Source organism: Megalops cyprinoides, chromosome 4 (genome assembly GCF_013368585.1).
Source record: "Megalops cyprinoides isolate fMegCyp1 chromosome 4, fMegCyp1.pri, whole genome shotgun sequence".
In the NCBI taxonomy this organism is placed as follows: Eukaryota; Metazoa; Chordata; class Actinopteri; order Elopiformes; family Megalopidae; genus Megalops; species Megalops cyprinoides.
The window spans coordinates 14,387,374-14,404,935 of NC_050586.1; the positions used below are offsets into that span (position 1 = coordinate 14,387,374).

Below are 17,562 nucleotides of genomic sequence, written 5' to 3' on the forward strand. Positions count from 1 at the left end.
TCAGAGCGCCAACAAGATGTCAAGTCAAAGCCACAGGTGAGGAACAGTTTTTCTGTGTAGTCAGAAGCGGACGGTGGTGCTAACCAGTTAGTTAAGGTTCCTGAATCACAGTCGTATCCAGTGCCAATGTTGGCTTTGCTGCCCCTTCTCTCAGCAATATTGAGAAGCTCGTTTTTTCAGCAGCTCATTTTAGGCATTTTCCCGATCTACTGACAAATTGATTCAGTTGTTCCAAGCCGAGCAAACCACGCTGTGCCAGAATTACACATTTTACTGTGATCAGACAACAGACGGCCGATATTCCCCCCATTTTTATTTCAACCGCCTAATATTAGCTTCACAGACTTTAGCTCAGTGTGTAGTGCTCAAGTTAACCAACTGTCCTGAATCGGTAGCAGGGTCACATTGTGCGCATGTGTATGTGGGTTCTACTTCCAGCTGTGTTCAAAATTAACCAGGTTTGATTAAGCTGCCAAAGGAACACTAATCGGGGTTTGACAGCACTTAAACATAAGCTATACTTTGTTGCATGTTTGAGTCAGTTAACCTAGTCCTGCAAGTTTCTGTGCATTTAAGCTATTGAAAATCGTAATAAACATACAGTAAGTATTCAACCAGAAACATCAATTACTTGTGCCTTAGACCCCAAACAAATTAATTCTAACAATTAGACCTAAACCCTAAACTTGTTCAAGGGTCAGATATTGACAAAAATCAATTAAACAACCTAATTTTAATCACTGCACACATGCACACACACCTCTCCATCAGCATTTCCTTCCAGAAAGAATTAAATATAAATTAAATGTAGAGATGTCAGAGACTGGTATACTGTTAACAGGTCAGTCAAACATGCTTTGAGAGTTCATCTGTAACAACAGCCAGGACACACATTGTACAGTATTCCTAGAACACTTGTTGGGAGGCTGTGCTCTGCATGGACTATATGCCTTTTCTCAGAATATATACACCCTACAGCTGAAATCCTATTTGTAAAGAAGCAGGGCATTTGGTTATGCTGAACAATCACACCGGAGATGTACAGTACTGTTGACAGAAAAAAAACACTCACAGGAAGAGATGTAATTCAATTTTATGTATTTTATGCATAAAAATATGCATTAACGTACATTGTTAAACATAATGTGCACCAACACCATTGCTTGTAAAGTGGAAGGAATTTGTCACTTTTTGTTTACTTTTTTCCCTCAGAGGACAGATTACTTAGTTTTGTAATTGGACAGGATGTATATATGCTGTTCGTGGACAGATAGAAGCAGGAAGCTTTCAGAGGTTGGGCAGGACGTAGTGGGTCGCCATGGCGAGGATGGGGGCTCCAGTGGGAACACCAGGAAAGGGTCCGCTGGAACCAGCGATGTCAATGTGGGAGTATGGCAGGGGTGAGTTAGAGTCCACGCCATGCTGAGAGAGGGGGGGAGGGGGAAGTAAAATAAGCAGACAGAACTTAACATGTGTATTAATGAGGATGGATGTGAAAATGGGGTTAAATGGAAGTGGCTTGTGTTGTATTGTACAGTTGAATCCAGGCCTGTAACCTATGTAGTGTTCTGTTAAAGGTTACCTCCACTGGTAAAATATACAGTTTTCACAACTTCAATCTGCTTTCATGAATGACTAACATTGTGAAATTAACAATAAAATGAAAAAAAAAAAACATCCTGCTGAGTTTAAGTGTTGCTAACATGACCATTGCCCCTGTAAACACCCAGTGAAACACTCTCTTCAGGACCTTCCTCTTGTTTGCTCAAGTTAGTTCTGTGAATTAATTTAAGGTACCAGAATGTCTTGAACTTGGAACCCACATTAAATTTTTTTATAAGTCATGCCTACTTAGCTACCTATGTTGTACAGACCTAACAAAGTGTCATGCTGTGTCAAAAGGATGGCTTACCTTGCACAGGTCTATAATGTGCATGACAAAGAACTGTGCAGAAGTGTACTGACAAGTAACCTTGTGCTACATCATATTGTTGGGATACCATGTCCATAACACAGCGTTCTGTGTCACAGTGTCGTGTTACCTTGTCTAAGCCAGACGCCATGATGAGGAAGGCAGCTGGGGTCTGGTGTCCTCGGGGAGTAGCACTGGACGGCAGGTTGTTGCACTGCAGAATGTCCTCGTACTCGGATTTACCGCAGTGAAAGTCGTAGTCCTCCCGGCGAATCCTGGACACCTCGAACACGTCACCCAGCTCCTCCCCGGCTGAAAGGCAGGAAGAGGTGGAGCCTCAGCCTTATTGTATGGTACACATGTGGCACTCTGCAGCGCAATACTTTGTTTTAAGGCGTTTGAGCAATCCAGTGATTCTTCCTCACGTGCATAAGTGGAGGGTTCCAAAACAAATGTAACGCTAAAATAGAAAATGTTTGTGTCCAAATACCAAATATCACACTACAGGAAAGGAGGATGGGGTGAGATCCTGCCCAGTGGGGTCCACTCACCCTTTTGCCACAGCTGGGCGTTGCCAGAGCGGTGAGCAGCTCCATTATCCATGATAATCTGAGAGAAAGAATGCACACATTAATACATTTCCAGTACTGCTGTAATTACCATTTTATTTTTATATACATCAGTTTATTCTTATTTTATTGATTTTTTTCTCTATTGTTTTGTGTAGTATGTCTGTCTGTGTGTTTCTTATTTATGTATTACTTTACTTCTGTGTATATCAGTATGTAAATTACTGCCACCATTACTGCTGTTATTGTATGGCATTTTCCATCTTCTTGCCAGTACTGCACATTGTATAGTTGTGCCACAAAAGCACAATTTGAACCTTGAGAGAGAAGGGACTAGATAGTGGGGGAGGAGTACCCAATCTGACAGTGTAGAAACCCATTCCAGCGCTTCTCACTGTGGCGGCTACACCCCATTTCTCCTGTAAATCTCACTCAGTGTATATTTTATCATTCAAGGATACCATATTGGCATTGGTCGTTATCCACCACTCAAGAGCGTGCATGCATTTATGTGCACTGTGGTGCTCACGGAGTAATTGGGGCCCATGGCTCGGATGGCGTGTCCGGTCAGAGTGGCAATGGTAAACAGCTGAGGGGACACTTCCCGCTCCGCCTGAAAAACACACACACACACACACACATATACAGGTTAACACCAACAGTGTGCATTCCATCTGTAGTTAGGCTTCTTCCTCCAGGTGAAACACTGAATGGGGTAAACAGAGGGCAGGATGTGAGAAAGGTGGGACAGAGACAGCAGCAAAATGGAAGAGACAAACACACAATTCTAAACTCAGCCGGTGGATATTTATTTAATATATACGTAGAGAACTGTACGATTCAACGTGAGTGTTGTAATCTGCCCTTATTTTCCAGCCATCGTTCAAAGCGAATTTCTATAGGTTTACAAAGGAATCTAGAGTGGACTCGCCTTCTCCTTCATCTCACACAGCAGGTCTACCATCACCATGCGGCCCTCTGCATCGGTGTTCCCCACGCGCACCCGGCGCCCCGCCCGCGACACCACCAGCTCGTCGGACACGTAGCAGTCTGGTGGGGAAACGGCACGGACATGAGGCTCCCTTAATGCGCAGTGCATGGCAGCATGCATGTTGAAATCTGAAGGAGCGGCTGCAGGTAAAGGAATGTGGGAGGTGGCGGAGCAGAAGCTACCGGAAACAGCACATCAGAAATCCCACTGACCTGACCCCACACTGTTCCGCACCATTGCCATAGCACCTATCACCTTGATGTGTTTGGGTTTGAGTTCAGCCAGGACCTGGGGAGAGGCAGCACAGGTACGTCTCATTGAACGTCTCCTTGAGGGTGTGTGTGCATTCTTTTATCATATTTAACAGGTCTAAACGTCTGCATTTACAGGTAGAGAGATACCCCTTCACACCATACAGGGCCGTGTACATGGACTTATCCTCTGACTCAGTTCTCTGGATGCACAAATGTGAAGTTTACAACTATGATGTGCTTTGCTGTAACATACTGTTACTTTGTATTGCCCGAATACACATTCTGTACATATGCATGCATGCAGAGCATGTGACATAGTACACATGGTACACACATGTTGTTTTTGATTCTGTCCTTTTATGTAGCCTGAGGAAGGCTGATTGAGACAGAATTGTGGCTATGCAACTTTCCTGGAAAAACATTTGTGAAATAAATTACAAAAAAGGTTGAAGGTTGTATTGGGCCTTCATATTCTCACTGTTTGTATATAATGTTGAGAGCTTGGGAACTGACTCTCAAGGGTATCACCTAAACAGGAGTTGCGTGTGACAGAAAAAAAAAAAAACTTTATTGACACTCTAAACTTGAACACTGGCTGCAGATGTCAAGTCCCTAATACTGAAATACATGCAATGCAATAGTATAATGGCAAAACAAGGCTGGAGAAGAGTGAAACGGGAGCCACCAGTCAGTACCTGGAAGAAGCCTGCCACGGCAGCAGCACCACACTTGTCCCTGTGCATGCCAGCCATGATCCCTCCAGCCTTGATGTCTGCTCCACCAGTGTCGTAGGTGATGCCCTGGGAACAACAAGTGGTTTAGACATACAGCCCCCGTTGTCACGTAGCATCTGTAATGTGTGACCCTGTCTTTGCCTGTCGGTGGCTCTTACCTTGCCCACCAGCATCAGTGTCACCTTAGTGGGTTCCTCCCCACAGTACTGCAGCTTGATCACTCTGCCCTGGTGACGAGGCACACCTACAGGGCAAAACACATAACGCTACATTATGTTACACTGTCATTTAGCAGATTCTCTTATCCAAAGTGACTTAAATAGGTTACATTTTACCCATTTTTACTGCTGGATATTTACTGAGGAAACTGTTGTCAGCAGTGCTCCAGTGGGGAATCGAACTAGCGACCTTTTGGTTTACAAGCCCTGCTCCTTAACACTACACCATACTACTGCCCACACACACACACACACACCAGGCTGACCATCCCTCTCTGTCCACGTAACCCTTTCCCCTACCTGCCCTGTGCCTAATGAGGATAAGTTATCTTAGTGATCTTTCTCTATAGCAAGTGTAAGGGAGGGGTAGGGAACTCTGGCCCTGGATGGCCCGTGACATTTTCGGCTTTTCTTCAATTAAACAGAACAAAAACGAGAAATCTCTGGCATTCCAAGACAAGGGTTGCCACACCCCTGCTGCAAAGCTGTCACAGTTCAGAGTCTAGCCCGGGATTAAGCACACAGAGGTCGTCCTGCTCTCATACCACTGGCACAGCGGTTGACCGCAGCCAGGCAAGGGTACTCCTTCTCCAGCACGCTCACGTCGCTCACCACACTGACCTGTGAGAGGAAGAGGAGCGTTACATCACAGCAGGGGAACGGACACATCGTTATGATCAACAACCGGTAATTGCACAGGGTTAGAGTTCGGGTTAGGATCAGAGTTAGATTAGAGTTTGTGGCTCTACAGTACATCCACAGGGCTGTCCTTGAAGAGGGCCTCGACGTATTCCGCCACGCGAGGGGCAGCCATGCGCTCAGGGTCAGACCCACCAATGTCGCGACACACCAGCCTGCGGAGAGGAAGGAAGAGGAGATCCCGTAAATGGACTTTTCCACCTCTTCTTCTTCGGTACAAACAGTCTTAGTGGACAAACGTTCTCCATATTTCCTTCACTGGGGGTGTAATAAAATATTGTAAAACTGCATTGCTATACAAAAACAGGATACATATAATGGAACTGAAAAATTGTTCAGGATATCAGCTTCTCTTCAGTTTTAATTACATTGAACAGCAGAGGGCGTAATAAACAAGTGAACGCTCAATCTTGTTTTGCCATACTTCGTGGCTTGCACTGGAAAGCACCGCCTGGGCATCTTCTTTTAAAAGCTAAACTTGATCATTTATTTTTTAAATTTTATAACAAGACATTCCATAATTTGCACTTGAAACAATATATTATTTTTACAGATTTAACAAGCAACATTGTTTTTGCACATTTTATACCTCAGAAATAAATAAGGAATCTTGTTTAGTCATAACTTGTTACCATTCAAATTTTGTTCAAAATATTGTGACCTTATTGAACTGTGAAGCCAGTATCACATATTAAACCAAACCATGACCTGAGAGTATTGTTCCACCCCTAACTCCCAGCAACAGATATTTCATTGACCTTCCAGCCTCAAGTGCAACAGCCAGATGAACAAGCTTCTTTCCCTCTTCCTCCGTCTTGACCCACACACCCAACACTGTAACCTTGTGGGGGGACGGTTTCAGCTTAGCTTCCCGAATCTCAAGGGGCTGAAACAGTAATAAATACACAATTTAGGATAAGCCATTCTCAAAGACACAAAAATCTTAAGCTTTTTAAGTGAACTGGAAAAACGTGGGCCTCTCACCATGTACAGTGCATGGAGAGCTCCGAGAGTTGCCACAAGGGGGGTGTTTTCATAGCTGCTGTGGGGGGGACACACCAGCAGAGGGCGCTGAACGCCAGCTTTCATTGCCCTAGTTGGAGGAATATATAAAAGAAGACCCAATGTATTCTGGTTCAGAAAAAAACAACACAGGCAATTGGAGAAGATGTAGAAGAAAAACAGACCTTTTGATCCCATTGACAGCAGCATCACTGAACCTCCTGACATCATCATAGTCCCGATTAACGGGACCCGTGGAGGCAAACACCAGTCTATTCCCGGGAATTCCTGGCACCTTTATCAGCACCACCTCCTCATTGAGCCCACAGTCCACCTATTGCAGAGAGAAGGAAGGGTAAAAAGCCTGCATCAGTGCAGGACGAGTGGCTGTGCTCGTGTGTGTGCGTGTGTGTGTGTGTGTGTGTGTGTGCACACGTGTTGGGGGGTGTAACTCACAGAGCTGTAGTCCTGCAGTGGTCTCTGCAAACATTTCAGCTCATCGGGCAGGTCCTCAAAACCCTTGGCCACCAAAACTATGCCATCAAAGCTGTGAAAAGCACACACTATTACCCAGCGCATTCATGCACAATCCAGTAGACAGACAGGCTCATGATTCCCACAGGGATACATTTCAATACATTTACATTTACGATTTTATCCAAAAGCTTTATCCAAAGCAACTTACAAGTGAGGTAGAGTACACCACAAGTGAAATACCATATGGAGTCAACAATATTAGAAACACTGCATGACCAGGTTTCAATGGTTGGCCAGGCAAGGTACAAACTAGCGGGTAAAGATAACGTGTGTTAAACCATTAGATTACATTTTTGTTTTTACAATTTTATTTTATAGTTTAATAGGAGAGCGTTTTGAGACATGTGTAGTTCCTTTAGGGGTAGTGTGTCAGGTACTCAGGTGAGAGTGGAATTGCTGTGTCTTCAGAGGTCTCATTAAAAACTCACTGCCCCAATACTCACTTGTCATCCTTGCAGTCAGTGGTGTATTGAATGGGCTGGACGCTGGAGAGAGAGAGAGAGAGAGAGAGAGAGAGAGATGTCTCAGTTTGCACAACCATGGGTGAATGGAAAATGCAGTGAAAAGAAATACAGAACTGATCACTGAGAAATGGAATTCGTCCTTTTGGTAAAAGACTACTGAAAAAGTGAAAAGGGACAGACCTGTTGCCTGAATAATGCTTGCCAGGATGCAAAGTATGCAGGAAGTTTACAAAGGCATGTATTATGAATTACAGGTGTGGTGCAGGAGAACCACACAATAAGCTGCTCTAATGGGAACATATTTATGGTAAATATCATTTGTTCTTGAGATACCACAGTTACTGCCAAGGCACAGCATACCCAGCATGGGTGCAGTACACCACCAGTTCCACCAGCTTTTTAGGCAAATTCCATCCAGATCAGAATTCTGGGGCATTCTACTCAGGATCACATATGCATTTGCATTACAGTTCAACAATCAAACTAGGATTCCACTGAATGTTGATGTTAGCACTCCTTTTTCTGTAATAGAAAAATGCCAGGTGGAGCCCAGCCAGAATCTAGCCTATCTACATATGGGTTTGCCATTGCTGCACTCTAGCTGTAATTAGTGAGGTAGATTTGAACAGAAGGAGACACATAAACTTGGAATCATTGTGGAGAACCAGGCATGGCCGTACCAGGGTTTGTGAGCTTAGTTCTGGCAGGACATTGGAAATTGGTGCAAGAAACCTGCAGCACTGGACTGTGAAGAGAATTACATTACATTTGCTTTGCATACACCCTTATCCAGACTGACTTGCAAGGGTTACAAGTTGTTATCTATGGTATCATGGCTGACAGCAGAAGCCCAGGGGCCTTAGCAGTCTTGACATATGGTTTGCTTTTCTGTCAACAGGTGCATGATGGCAAAGGTTTTAATTTCAGGGCCATTTTCAAACTATGAGCAAAAAAAAAATCTATGCACAATGTACACAGCGGTAAAGTGAAAGTGAAATTCTTTAATGTTGTCTCGATCTCATAGATAGAAGGGATTTACAAAAGACGTTAAAATGTTGCATCATCCCTGAATATTACCTGAAAGTTAACTATTGCCTATCTGTGACAGTTTTGGTTGCAACAAGCCTGACATCTGGCTTGGAAGATTTGGCCCATATGCACTCAGCAGCAGAGTAGTTTCTATTCCTTTAATTCCACATTCCACATTGTTAGCCAACAGCCACTCACTCCTGGTTTCACTTCCCTTAAACATCTCCCTTTGTCTTAAATAACTAACAAACACCCCACAATACCACAATGCACTGCTACAGCTCGTTTTAATTTGTCCTGCATCTATGGTGTCATGGACAACAGCAGAAGAATATAGGCCATGGAGAAATGTGACATTTCTCTCATACAGGCTTTGCCTTTCTTTCAAAAGGCACACAATGAGAAAGGCTTTATTTCCAGGGTCAGAGTCAAACATTTACAAAACATTAAGAACATATATTTTTACTTTAGACAGGAAACCCACTCAACAACCCATAAGAAGACTTCTCTTGGTCTTTTACTCTTCCTCTCACATTACAGCCCACTGTTTTTGCATCCTATGCACACAACTTTGCATCTCTCCACATCCTTGTTCTTTATACTTTCCTTTTTCCTTCTTACTTCATCCTCCTTTCCTTTTTCTCACTCACTCCCTTCCTGCCCCTCCATCCATGTCAAAATGTGTTAGCACTCGCTGTGATGAAGCGTAACATTGTTCAGATCATACATGTGGAAGTATTTAATCTTTCTGAAGAACACCTTCAGGTAGGAATGACTACCACTGTGTGTGCAACAGCGTACACAGCCAAGTGGAAGCAGGTTTATCTGGTTTCTTGATTCTGTAGTTAGACCTTACAAGAGACATATCACGATGTTGCATCAGCCTTGAATATTCCCAGATGGCTGCGAACCCGCCAAAGCGTCCAATTTGTTTTGACAGATTTGGTCTGAATGCAGACAACAGTAGAGTACAGGGTATTTATTTAATTCTACACTTAGATTGTGCGATACCAGACAAAATTCCACACTTCTTCTTAAGAATCGACTGCTGTCCCATGCATACTGTCAGAATAGTTTTAACGCCCTTCGGCGAGTCCATAAAATCAAAATGTCAATAACTTGTTGCTTTGAAGAAAGCCAGATAGCTAGCTGACGTGATTTAGCCAGGTTATATTTCAGTCATAAATCATCACAATTTGTTATCTGAGTCAAATTAAATTTGGCTAGCAATACGTGAAGTCTGGCCATTTACAGGAGCACATCTGAGCACACTGTATCTGATCTGCGACGAGTTTCTTACCTTACGAACCCCATTTCTTCCCGTCTTGAAGAAACTCTTCTCTCCTGCACGTCTGTCTTCAAGAAGCAAGTCAGCTGACTAGCATCGCTCCGTCCGTCATAAACCTTTGTTCACATGACCTGGGCGGGATTATTTTAGGGAAATGTAGTTCCTTTATCGGAGGTATACCTCGATATCGACTGGGTTCCGCCCAAGAAATACAACAATAATGTGTTAAGTGTTTAGTTTTAGTCACTTGGAACTTTTTTATACACAGCACATTAGACGAATAAAGGTTATGACTTAGAAAATTAATTTATGAGATTATCTGAGGAACTACAAACACTAAACCAGGAAATGCGATTACCCACAGTGTGCAGTGTGAGTGTCTGGTCTTTCGTTCAAAGTACAACCAAACTGACGATTATTCAGCAAAATGCAGCTATAAAGAATCTATCGCACTTTGCATAGCCGAAGTAGCTTCTTGCTTTTTTTTGATAAACTGCTCGCGAACTTAGTCATTATAACAGTTTAAATGTTTAAATACCGGTACAGAAACGCTGTAGCAATTTAGCAAGCAATTTGTAAACAGGTAGGACATAACTTTTGAAAACTAGCTTTCGTAAACAGATGGGACATAACGATTAAAATACATTTCGAGCTTGTCAGTTTATTCAACGTTTTACTTTCGGTTGTTACAGCGCCGTGAGCATTGTTTCGCTGCAGCTGAGCTGACATTTGTTTAACAAAGACGAAAGGCACGCACTCTGACTTTTATGCGTTGATAAGGATATTTGCACATTATACTATGTCCTCTTTATCAGAAGTTGTTAAGGAGAAGTACCTGTTATCAGACGCCGTTAGACTCAGGTTCATAGTATTGTGGTATCTTGGCAGTTACATCTATGCAAATCATAGGAACAGCCAATATGGTGTTTAGATTTTAAATGGTCTTATTAAATCGATCACCATTTTAGTGAATGTTTGAACCAATTCATCCATTCACTGCTTCTTAGATTAATACACGATGCACATACTTTATTCGCCTCCATCTTTCTATATCCCTTGCCTGTCTGTCTAACGTCTAACTCGATGATATGTTGTGATTTGTGTTCAGTAGATGAGACTACCCATCCGCTTCTTAATTTGCGCTCGGAGATTTGGTGGAAAGCTGTCCGCAGACACTGGGAGACGGGGAGTGTGTGGCACAACCATGCGACTGGTACAGTTCTGTCGTCGAAATCAAGAGGGGGACGTGAGAGTTGGGGTGGAACTGGAGACCGGCCAAGGTGTTGTTGACCTAAAGGACTTTGACCCCTCGTTGCCCCACACCATGAAAGAATTCCTTGAGACAGGGGAGAGGGGCATGGAGTGTGCACACAGGTACATGCAGACACGGAGAGCTGTATACACACACAGAGAGGTTACACACTTCAGAAAGGTTAACACAATTTGACTTACTTGCAGGGATTTGCATACACAGCAGTTCGTTTATTCTGAGTTCTCTAGACATTGTTACACACAGGAACAAAAGCAGAAGAAAACAGAAATGCTGGCTCATCTAAAAAAAAGCCCTGTATTTCAGGGATTTGTACCAGAACTTGCACGAGCTGGATGAGTAATACAAACACAAGGTCATCAAACAAGTCTGTGAGTTTTCAGTTCAGGTTTCATCTTTCAGTTCCTATTTCTGTCATTAGTTTTTCCTTACTATATTGTTTCCATAGTTATAGAGTTGATTCAGTTTATGCCTATGCCAACAACTCTTACATTCCTGTATATAATGTTATAGAAATGGTGTTTCTGGGCAGTACTACTTGCGTATAGTGTCCACTCATTCTCAGTGGGCACGGGGAACTCTGACAAAAGACACACGCAGTCACTTGTCTCCAAAATCATTGGTCAAGCCTGCAATTGTCCTCCACTTGGCCCCTCTCAGAGCACTGTCCAGTGGTCAGTGTGTGGTGCCCCTGCCTGAGGTGAGGCTGCTGCCCCCAGTGACTGACCCAGAAAAGGTGGTTTGTGTGGGCATGAACTACCGCGACCACTGCCTGGAGCAGAATGCCCCCATCCCGGAGGAGCCCATCATCTTCAGCAAGTTCCCCAGCGCCATCACAGGTCCATTCGATGACATCACACTGCCCGATGAGAGCAAGGTGAGCTTAGTGGAGTACTTGCAGCTGCAGGTCAGCTGGTCTGTATATCATCAGGTAGACGTTGTAGACACAGGTGATTATGTTTGTCCATCCCATATGATGTCAATGTTAGAGGATCTTCGCAGTGCATTCAATGTTATGAATACAAACAGGTGGAAGGAGAGGCCCAGTTTGGCTGAAGGCCTATGACGCAACACATTATTTTACATACATAGTAACTGTTAAACATACATTATATAGACAAAAGTATTTGGCCACACCCGTTTTTCAGGGTTTGGGCTAGGCCCCTTATCTCCAGTGAAGGGCAATCTTAATGCTTCAGCATACCAAGACATTTTGGACATTGCTATGCTTCCAACTTTGTGGCAGCAGTTTGGGGAAGGCCCTTTTCTATTCCAACATGACTGTGCCCCAGTGCACAAAGCAAGGACTATAAAGACATGGTTTGATGAGTTCGGTGTGGAAGAACTTGACTGGCCCGCACAGAGCCCTGACCTCAACCCCATCGAGCACCTTTGGGATGAACTGGAACGGAGATTGCGAGCCAGGCCTTCTCGTCCAACATCAGTGTCTGACCTCATAAATGCTCTACAGAATGAATGGGCACAGATTCCCACAGAAACACTCCAAAATTTTGTGGAAAGCCTTCCAAGAAGAGTGGAAGCTGTTATAGCTGCAAAAGGGGGACCAACTCCATATTAAAGTATACGTATTTGAATACAATGTCATTACAGTCCCTGTTGGTGTAATGATCAGGCGTCCGAATACTTTTGTCCATATAGTGTATGTTGTGCCAGGCATTACAAGGTAACCATATCATTCATTCACCTGGAAGTGAAACTTCTGTAAATGGCTACAAATAAGCAAATGTGATAGCCCTTGCATGGTGCATATGTACATGTACATGCACAGTGCTATACATAGCGTAATGAAATGGGAGAAGACTTACTCTGTCATTCTCTTTGAAGGAGGTGGACTGGGAGGTGGAGCTGGCCTTTGTAATTGGACGGAAAGGGAAGCACATCAAGGCAAGTGCCAATGGCGCAGAGGAATGGCTATAGCATTTCTGATGCTATATATATGGTGCATTTGACCTGAGATGCCAAGATTGCAGAAAGATCAAGGCAATGAAGTGAGCTGGCTACACAAAGTATTGCCAGACAATGTCAGGTAGTGCAGGAGAAACCTGATGTAGGTGACATATCAGTGCTAAGACCTAAATCATGTGTTTCATAAGGGGGGAAACAGAAGTTTCCTTCAGAGCTGTCAGTTCTAAATTTCCCTTCTCCTTAGGCAGAGTATACATCCAGTATGTGTTTTTATTGAAGTATTTAAATACATTTAAATAAATTCAAATACATCTCTTCTTTACTTCTTTATATTTTATGTTTGTGTACATATTAATGCATTTTTTGTTGTTACAGTAACTCCAAATATATGTATCTGTTTAAATGAATGCATTTACTAATGCACATATCATGTAATACAAATCCTGTATTGTTGTAGACTTCTTTCTCCATTGTGCTGTAAAAAGAAGTGTGTTTTAAAACTGAGATAGATGACTGAATGAGACTGATGTAGTTTCAGAGGACCCTTCTTGTCTGTAAGTTGCTTTCTTGGTTTCACGTAGGAATCACTGCGCAGGACCTTTGTAACCCTCATGTCAATATTTCCGACCAAATTCCTGTAGTCAGATTTTTTTTTTTGTTGATGTGTGACAAGTTTTTCGCACACTGCACAGTGCCATCCTGTATAAGCGCAGTCACATGGCCTGCTGTGGCAATAAGTAGATTCAGAAGAACGGACTGCTCCCATACATGGTACTGAGACGTTTTTCTCAACTCCTCTCACTCTCCCAGGAGGAAGAGGCCCTCTCCTACGTGGCAGGCTTCACAGTGGCCAATGACGTCAGCGCACGTGACTGGCAGATGCGGCGCAACGGGAAGCAGTGGCTTCTGGGAAAAACCTTTGATAGCTTTTGTCCATTAGGTCCCGCCCTGGTCACCACAGCAGCTCTTAAAGGTGTGAGTTGTAAAATGGTATAAGACATGAGTGTGTTCAGGGGGAGAGCCTGAGTGGAGGAGGGGGGATTTGCATGCAGAAAGGAGCCATTTCTAATTCTTTTCACAGACCCCCACAACCTGGGAATTCGCTGCCGTGTTAACGGAAGCACAGTCCAGGATAGCAGCACCAATCAGATGATCTTCAAGACAGAAAAACTTGTGGCTTGGGTCTCACAGTGAGTGTTGCCTACACTGGGATGTTCGACAGTGACTGTATTCTCAGACTGTGTCCACCTGACGACAATATGGAGTTCTGTTATATTTTCAACAGGCTACATTCTTTAGGTTGGAGCACTAGTGATTTATTTGCCCTCTGGGAGAAAACACTGGTTTATCTTACACTGGTGCTGGGGAAGAGAGGTTGTGTGGTGACTGAGGCTGTGTGTCTGCATTCAGGGCATTGCTCTGACTATGCGTTTTCTCTTTGCGGCAGGTTCGTCACTCTGCGTCCAGGGGACGTGTTTCTGACAGGGACCCCTCCTGGAGTAGGTGTGTTCAGGAAGCCACCAGTCTATCTCAAGGTGAGGACTGCCATTACATTACATTTAGTCATTCAGCAGATGCCCATATTCAGCGGGACTTGCAAAACAAAGAGACACAAGTGTACATAATAAGGCCGAAAAAACAGTACATACACATAATGTCAGACCACAAGCCACAGTAAAATTAAACAATTTCCTCCCTTGGTGCTTATTGTGTCTAAATACAATGCATTGTAAATGTGCAAAAAACAGAAATTCTCAGTCTCACCACACAGAGGGCTTAATCAGCAAATTAAACCCATAATCATGCAACTGATTTGCTTAATTAAACCCTGTGAATCTATCTCCAGTTCTCAGACAGCTGGGGTAATAAGTGTATTCCAGGTCACCCTGGATAATGGCATATGCTAACCAAATGAATATTTTATTTGTAAAGCAGGGATTTCATTTGCAAATGAAGTAATTCATTAAACCTAATTGTTTTTTTCTTTGATAAACATTTAAAAATAGTTTTTCTTCTCCCAAAATAAAGCATGTTTTGTTTTGTTTGTTTGTTTTTTTTTTTTTTTTTTGCAGAAAGGCGATGTGGTGGAGTGTGAGATTGACAAAATTGGAGTAATCCGTAACACAGTGATTTGACTGAAGTAAATACAACAAGCAATGCAGCTTCCCTCTTTCCATCTGGTTTACTTCAGCCGTGCTAAAACAGTAGCTGTTACTGATTTTTTAAAACTGTGATTATGCTGCTTAAAATAGGCATTAAATTGAAAATTTAATACTAGACATGACAGCTGTGTACTTTCCTGTGACACCACCCAGCGATTCATCTTGAATTCTGAATGTCACTGAGTCTGGATTTGCATTTAAATCCGGTAAGTGCCTTATTCAGTGGTGGGTAAGTGTTTTTGTAACTTACCCACCACTAACTTACCAGATATAATTCTTTTAACATTCACCTAAAACTGCAACGTCAGCACATGTACTCATTCACAAAACCATGCGGAATTTAAATCTGTTTTAAAACTGTTTCAACATTCATATTAAAACTGCTGAAGAGACCCTCTACTACGCTGTGAGTGTGGCACTTGCTATGATCTGGACTTTCAACCTGTAGTTTGAAATACACCAGGTCTCTCTGTAACTGATAAAGTTCATCACTCAACAAGGAATGGGCTGTACTGAAGTGATGATTTATTTGATTAACAGATTGATGATAGTTATGATCCCTTTTATCGTTGCATAAGCAGTTGGGTCAGCAAGAGGTGACGATGGAGGTAGATAAGAAAGCAAAAAGCTCACACAAACAGCTGCAACCCACTGTGTATACTGATTTTCACCCAAGCTGAGCCTCTCTGTTGATCAGGTTTGACTGCTGCAATGAGATTATATTAAATACTGCTGACTAATATTAGATCAATGGGCATATCAGTCTTTTAGTAGGCGTGCAATAATGCAATAATTAGTCACTTGATTACTTCTTGAGTTCATTAAGTTATTGTAATTGAATGATCGAATGCAATGTGGCTTAACGGGGAGGCTATGTCAGCACAGTGGTACAAGAGGGCCGAATTACAGGCTTCCAATTCGAGTTGCAAGAAAGGCTAGGCCCTAACTACAAGGCATTCCAGTGCAGAGTGACAGGTTAATGATTCATGCAGGAGGGCTGTGGCCGCGCACACCAGCCTCTCGTTTACAAAGGCCGTGTGTTTTACTGCCAGCTTTTCCCCCTAACACTCGGCACCCTGTGTTCCCAGCGCATCGCTTAAGGCCTAATGCAATAACATGCATCTCACTGGTTTAATGTAAGTTAAAATGGGGCTATTTCAAGTTTATATAATTTAGATGCTGAAAAAAGGGCAGCTTTATGAAGGAGTGACATGTACTTGGCAAGTGGTTAAAGCAAAACAGACTTGCTCTGTTTAACACTTCAGCCTGGCCAGACTGTTCCAGCTGAGATTTCTGAATCTCCAGCTCTTCCCTGCTACTTGAAGGTGAACAGGACAGCTTGCTGGAGTCATTTAGTATCTTTGATTGTCCCCTAAAGCTACAGTTGCCTGTCTCCATCTCTATGATGCTTCAGCTACGCAGGTCTCAGTAACACCTCCAATTAACTTCATTTTCCTCTAATGACCAATATTTCTCCACAGCTTTTTTTTACATTGCAGGCTCAATTTAATTGCTTTTAACAAATACCTGAGAACCAACTTGATTTAACTAAATGTGAGCTCATTAAAATGTGATTTGTTATTGTGTTGACTATAATCAGTGGACTATGTAAGCTATTTCAAGATGTGTTGTGTAAGCAAAACAAAAGGACAGAGTTGGAAATACATTAAAGGTAAATTTCAAATTCTTTCCAGAATCTGTATTGGAAGCAGAGACCTTTACAGTGTTTAAGACCTGGCCTTGCACTCTGCAATAAATCTGTCTAGGAACAAATTTATTCTGTTTAATCTCCTATCTCCCATCTCCTATGACAAAACAGCAAAAACTTTTCCATGTAACTCCAGAGCAAAACTCACAAGGTTTTATTCCGTACAGCTTCTCTGACAAAATCTATTTACAGCAGCACTCACTGTAGGATCTATTAAAAGAAAAAACTATTTAAATGCAAAGTATCTTCCTGTGAGACGTAAGAGCTGTGGAAGAATACTCCAGGGAGATTAGCCTGTCAATAGTGTACAAGTATCAGTGTCAAAATCTCAGCCTTCAAGCATTTTTTTCACCCTTTAAAGGCAAATTTTAACAACGCTCACAACACACTGTACCACTAGGTGGCAGCAAAACTTTCAAGTTTGCCAGTGAAGGGAAAAGGTCAGGAACACTGATAATGGTTTGGACTTTTGAATCCAACACTACCTAGTTATCACCAAAGCTTCCATTAAAGGGAACAAAAATTGCCGTGTGGCAGATGAGGTTGTTGGGTTTTTTTTTGTTTTGGACTGGCAAGCATGCTTTACTCATTGCTGTACTCCTCATACCTAATGTGTGACACAGGACCAGCATTGCAGCCCACTAACAGCAGTGTGTGAATTGCAACCATGTAATTGAACTTGATCTGTTTTTGAAGCGTACAACAGCAGTAAATGAACAAACATACTGGCACAGTGACTAGAACAAAATGGCACTGTATTTCTAAAATAAGGAAAGTATGACAAAGCTGGCCTTTGCTT

General features: G+C 42.7%; 2 protein-coding genes across 4 annotated transcripts; one reads left to right on the forward strand and one right to left on the reverse strand.

The window, feature by feature from the left end:
- Positions 1-1,115: 1,115 nt before the first annotated feature.
- On the reverse strand, positions 1,116-9,773 carry zgc:152830 (uncharacterized protein LOC767682 homolog). Its single transcript, XM_036527582.1, has 16 exons — positions 9,710-9,773; positions 7,360-7,401; positions 6,836-6,926; positions 6,565-6,713; positions 6,362-6,470; positions 6,136-6,263; positions 5,433-5,532; positions 5,224-5,299; positions 4,619-4,704; positions 4,422-4,526; positions 3,685-3,760; positions 3,413-3,531; positions 3,011-3,094; positions 2,464-2,521; positions 2,043-2,224; positions 1,116-1,422 (listed from the first exon to the last, which is right to left on the reverse strand). The coding sequence occupies exons 1-16, from the start codon at positions 9,721-9,723 to the stop codon at positions 1,288-1,290; spliced, it is 1,554 nt and encodes a 517-aa protein (XP_036383475.1). The 5' UTR covers positions 9,724-9,773; the 3' UTR covers positions 1,116-1,287.
- A 97-nt stretch (positions 9,774-9,870) lies between these two features.
- Positions 9,871-16,219, forward strand: fahd2a (fumarylacetoacetate hydrolase domain containing 2A). 3 transcript variants are annotated; one of them, XM_036527586.1, is made up of 8 exons: positions 9,871-10,069; positions 10,806-11,071; positions 11,628-11,844; positions 12,813-12,872; positions 13,704-13,866; positions 13,975-14,083; positions 14,341-14,428; positions 14,966-16,219. In XM_036527586.1, the coding sequence occupies exons 2-8, from the start codon at positions 10,809-10,811 to the stop codon at positions 15,026-15,028; spliced, it is 963 nt and encodes a 320-aa protein (XP_036383479.1). In that variant the 5' UTR covers positions 9,871-10,069; positions 10,806-10,808; the 3' UTR covers positions 15,029-16,219. The 3 variants fall into 3 exon arrangements, with proteins under 3 accessions (XP_036383479.1, XP_036383477.1, XP_036383478.1); XM_036527584.1 differs by lacking the exon at positions 9,871-10,069 and adding an exon at positions 10,076-10,280; XM_036527585.1 differs by lacking the exon at positions 9,871-10,069 and adding an exon at positions 10,076-10,280 and having other exon boundaries at positions 10,809-11,071.
- Positions 16,220-17,562: the final 1,343 nt, after the last annotated feature.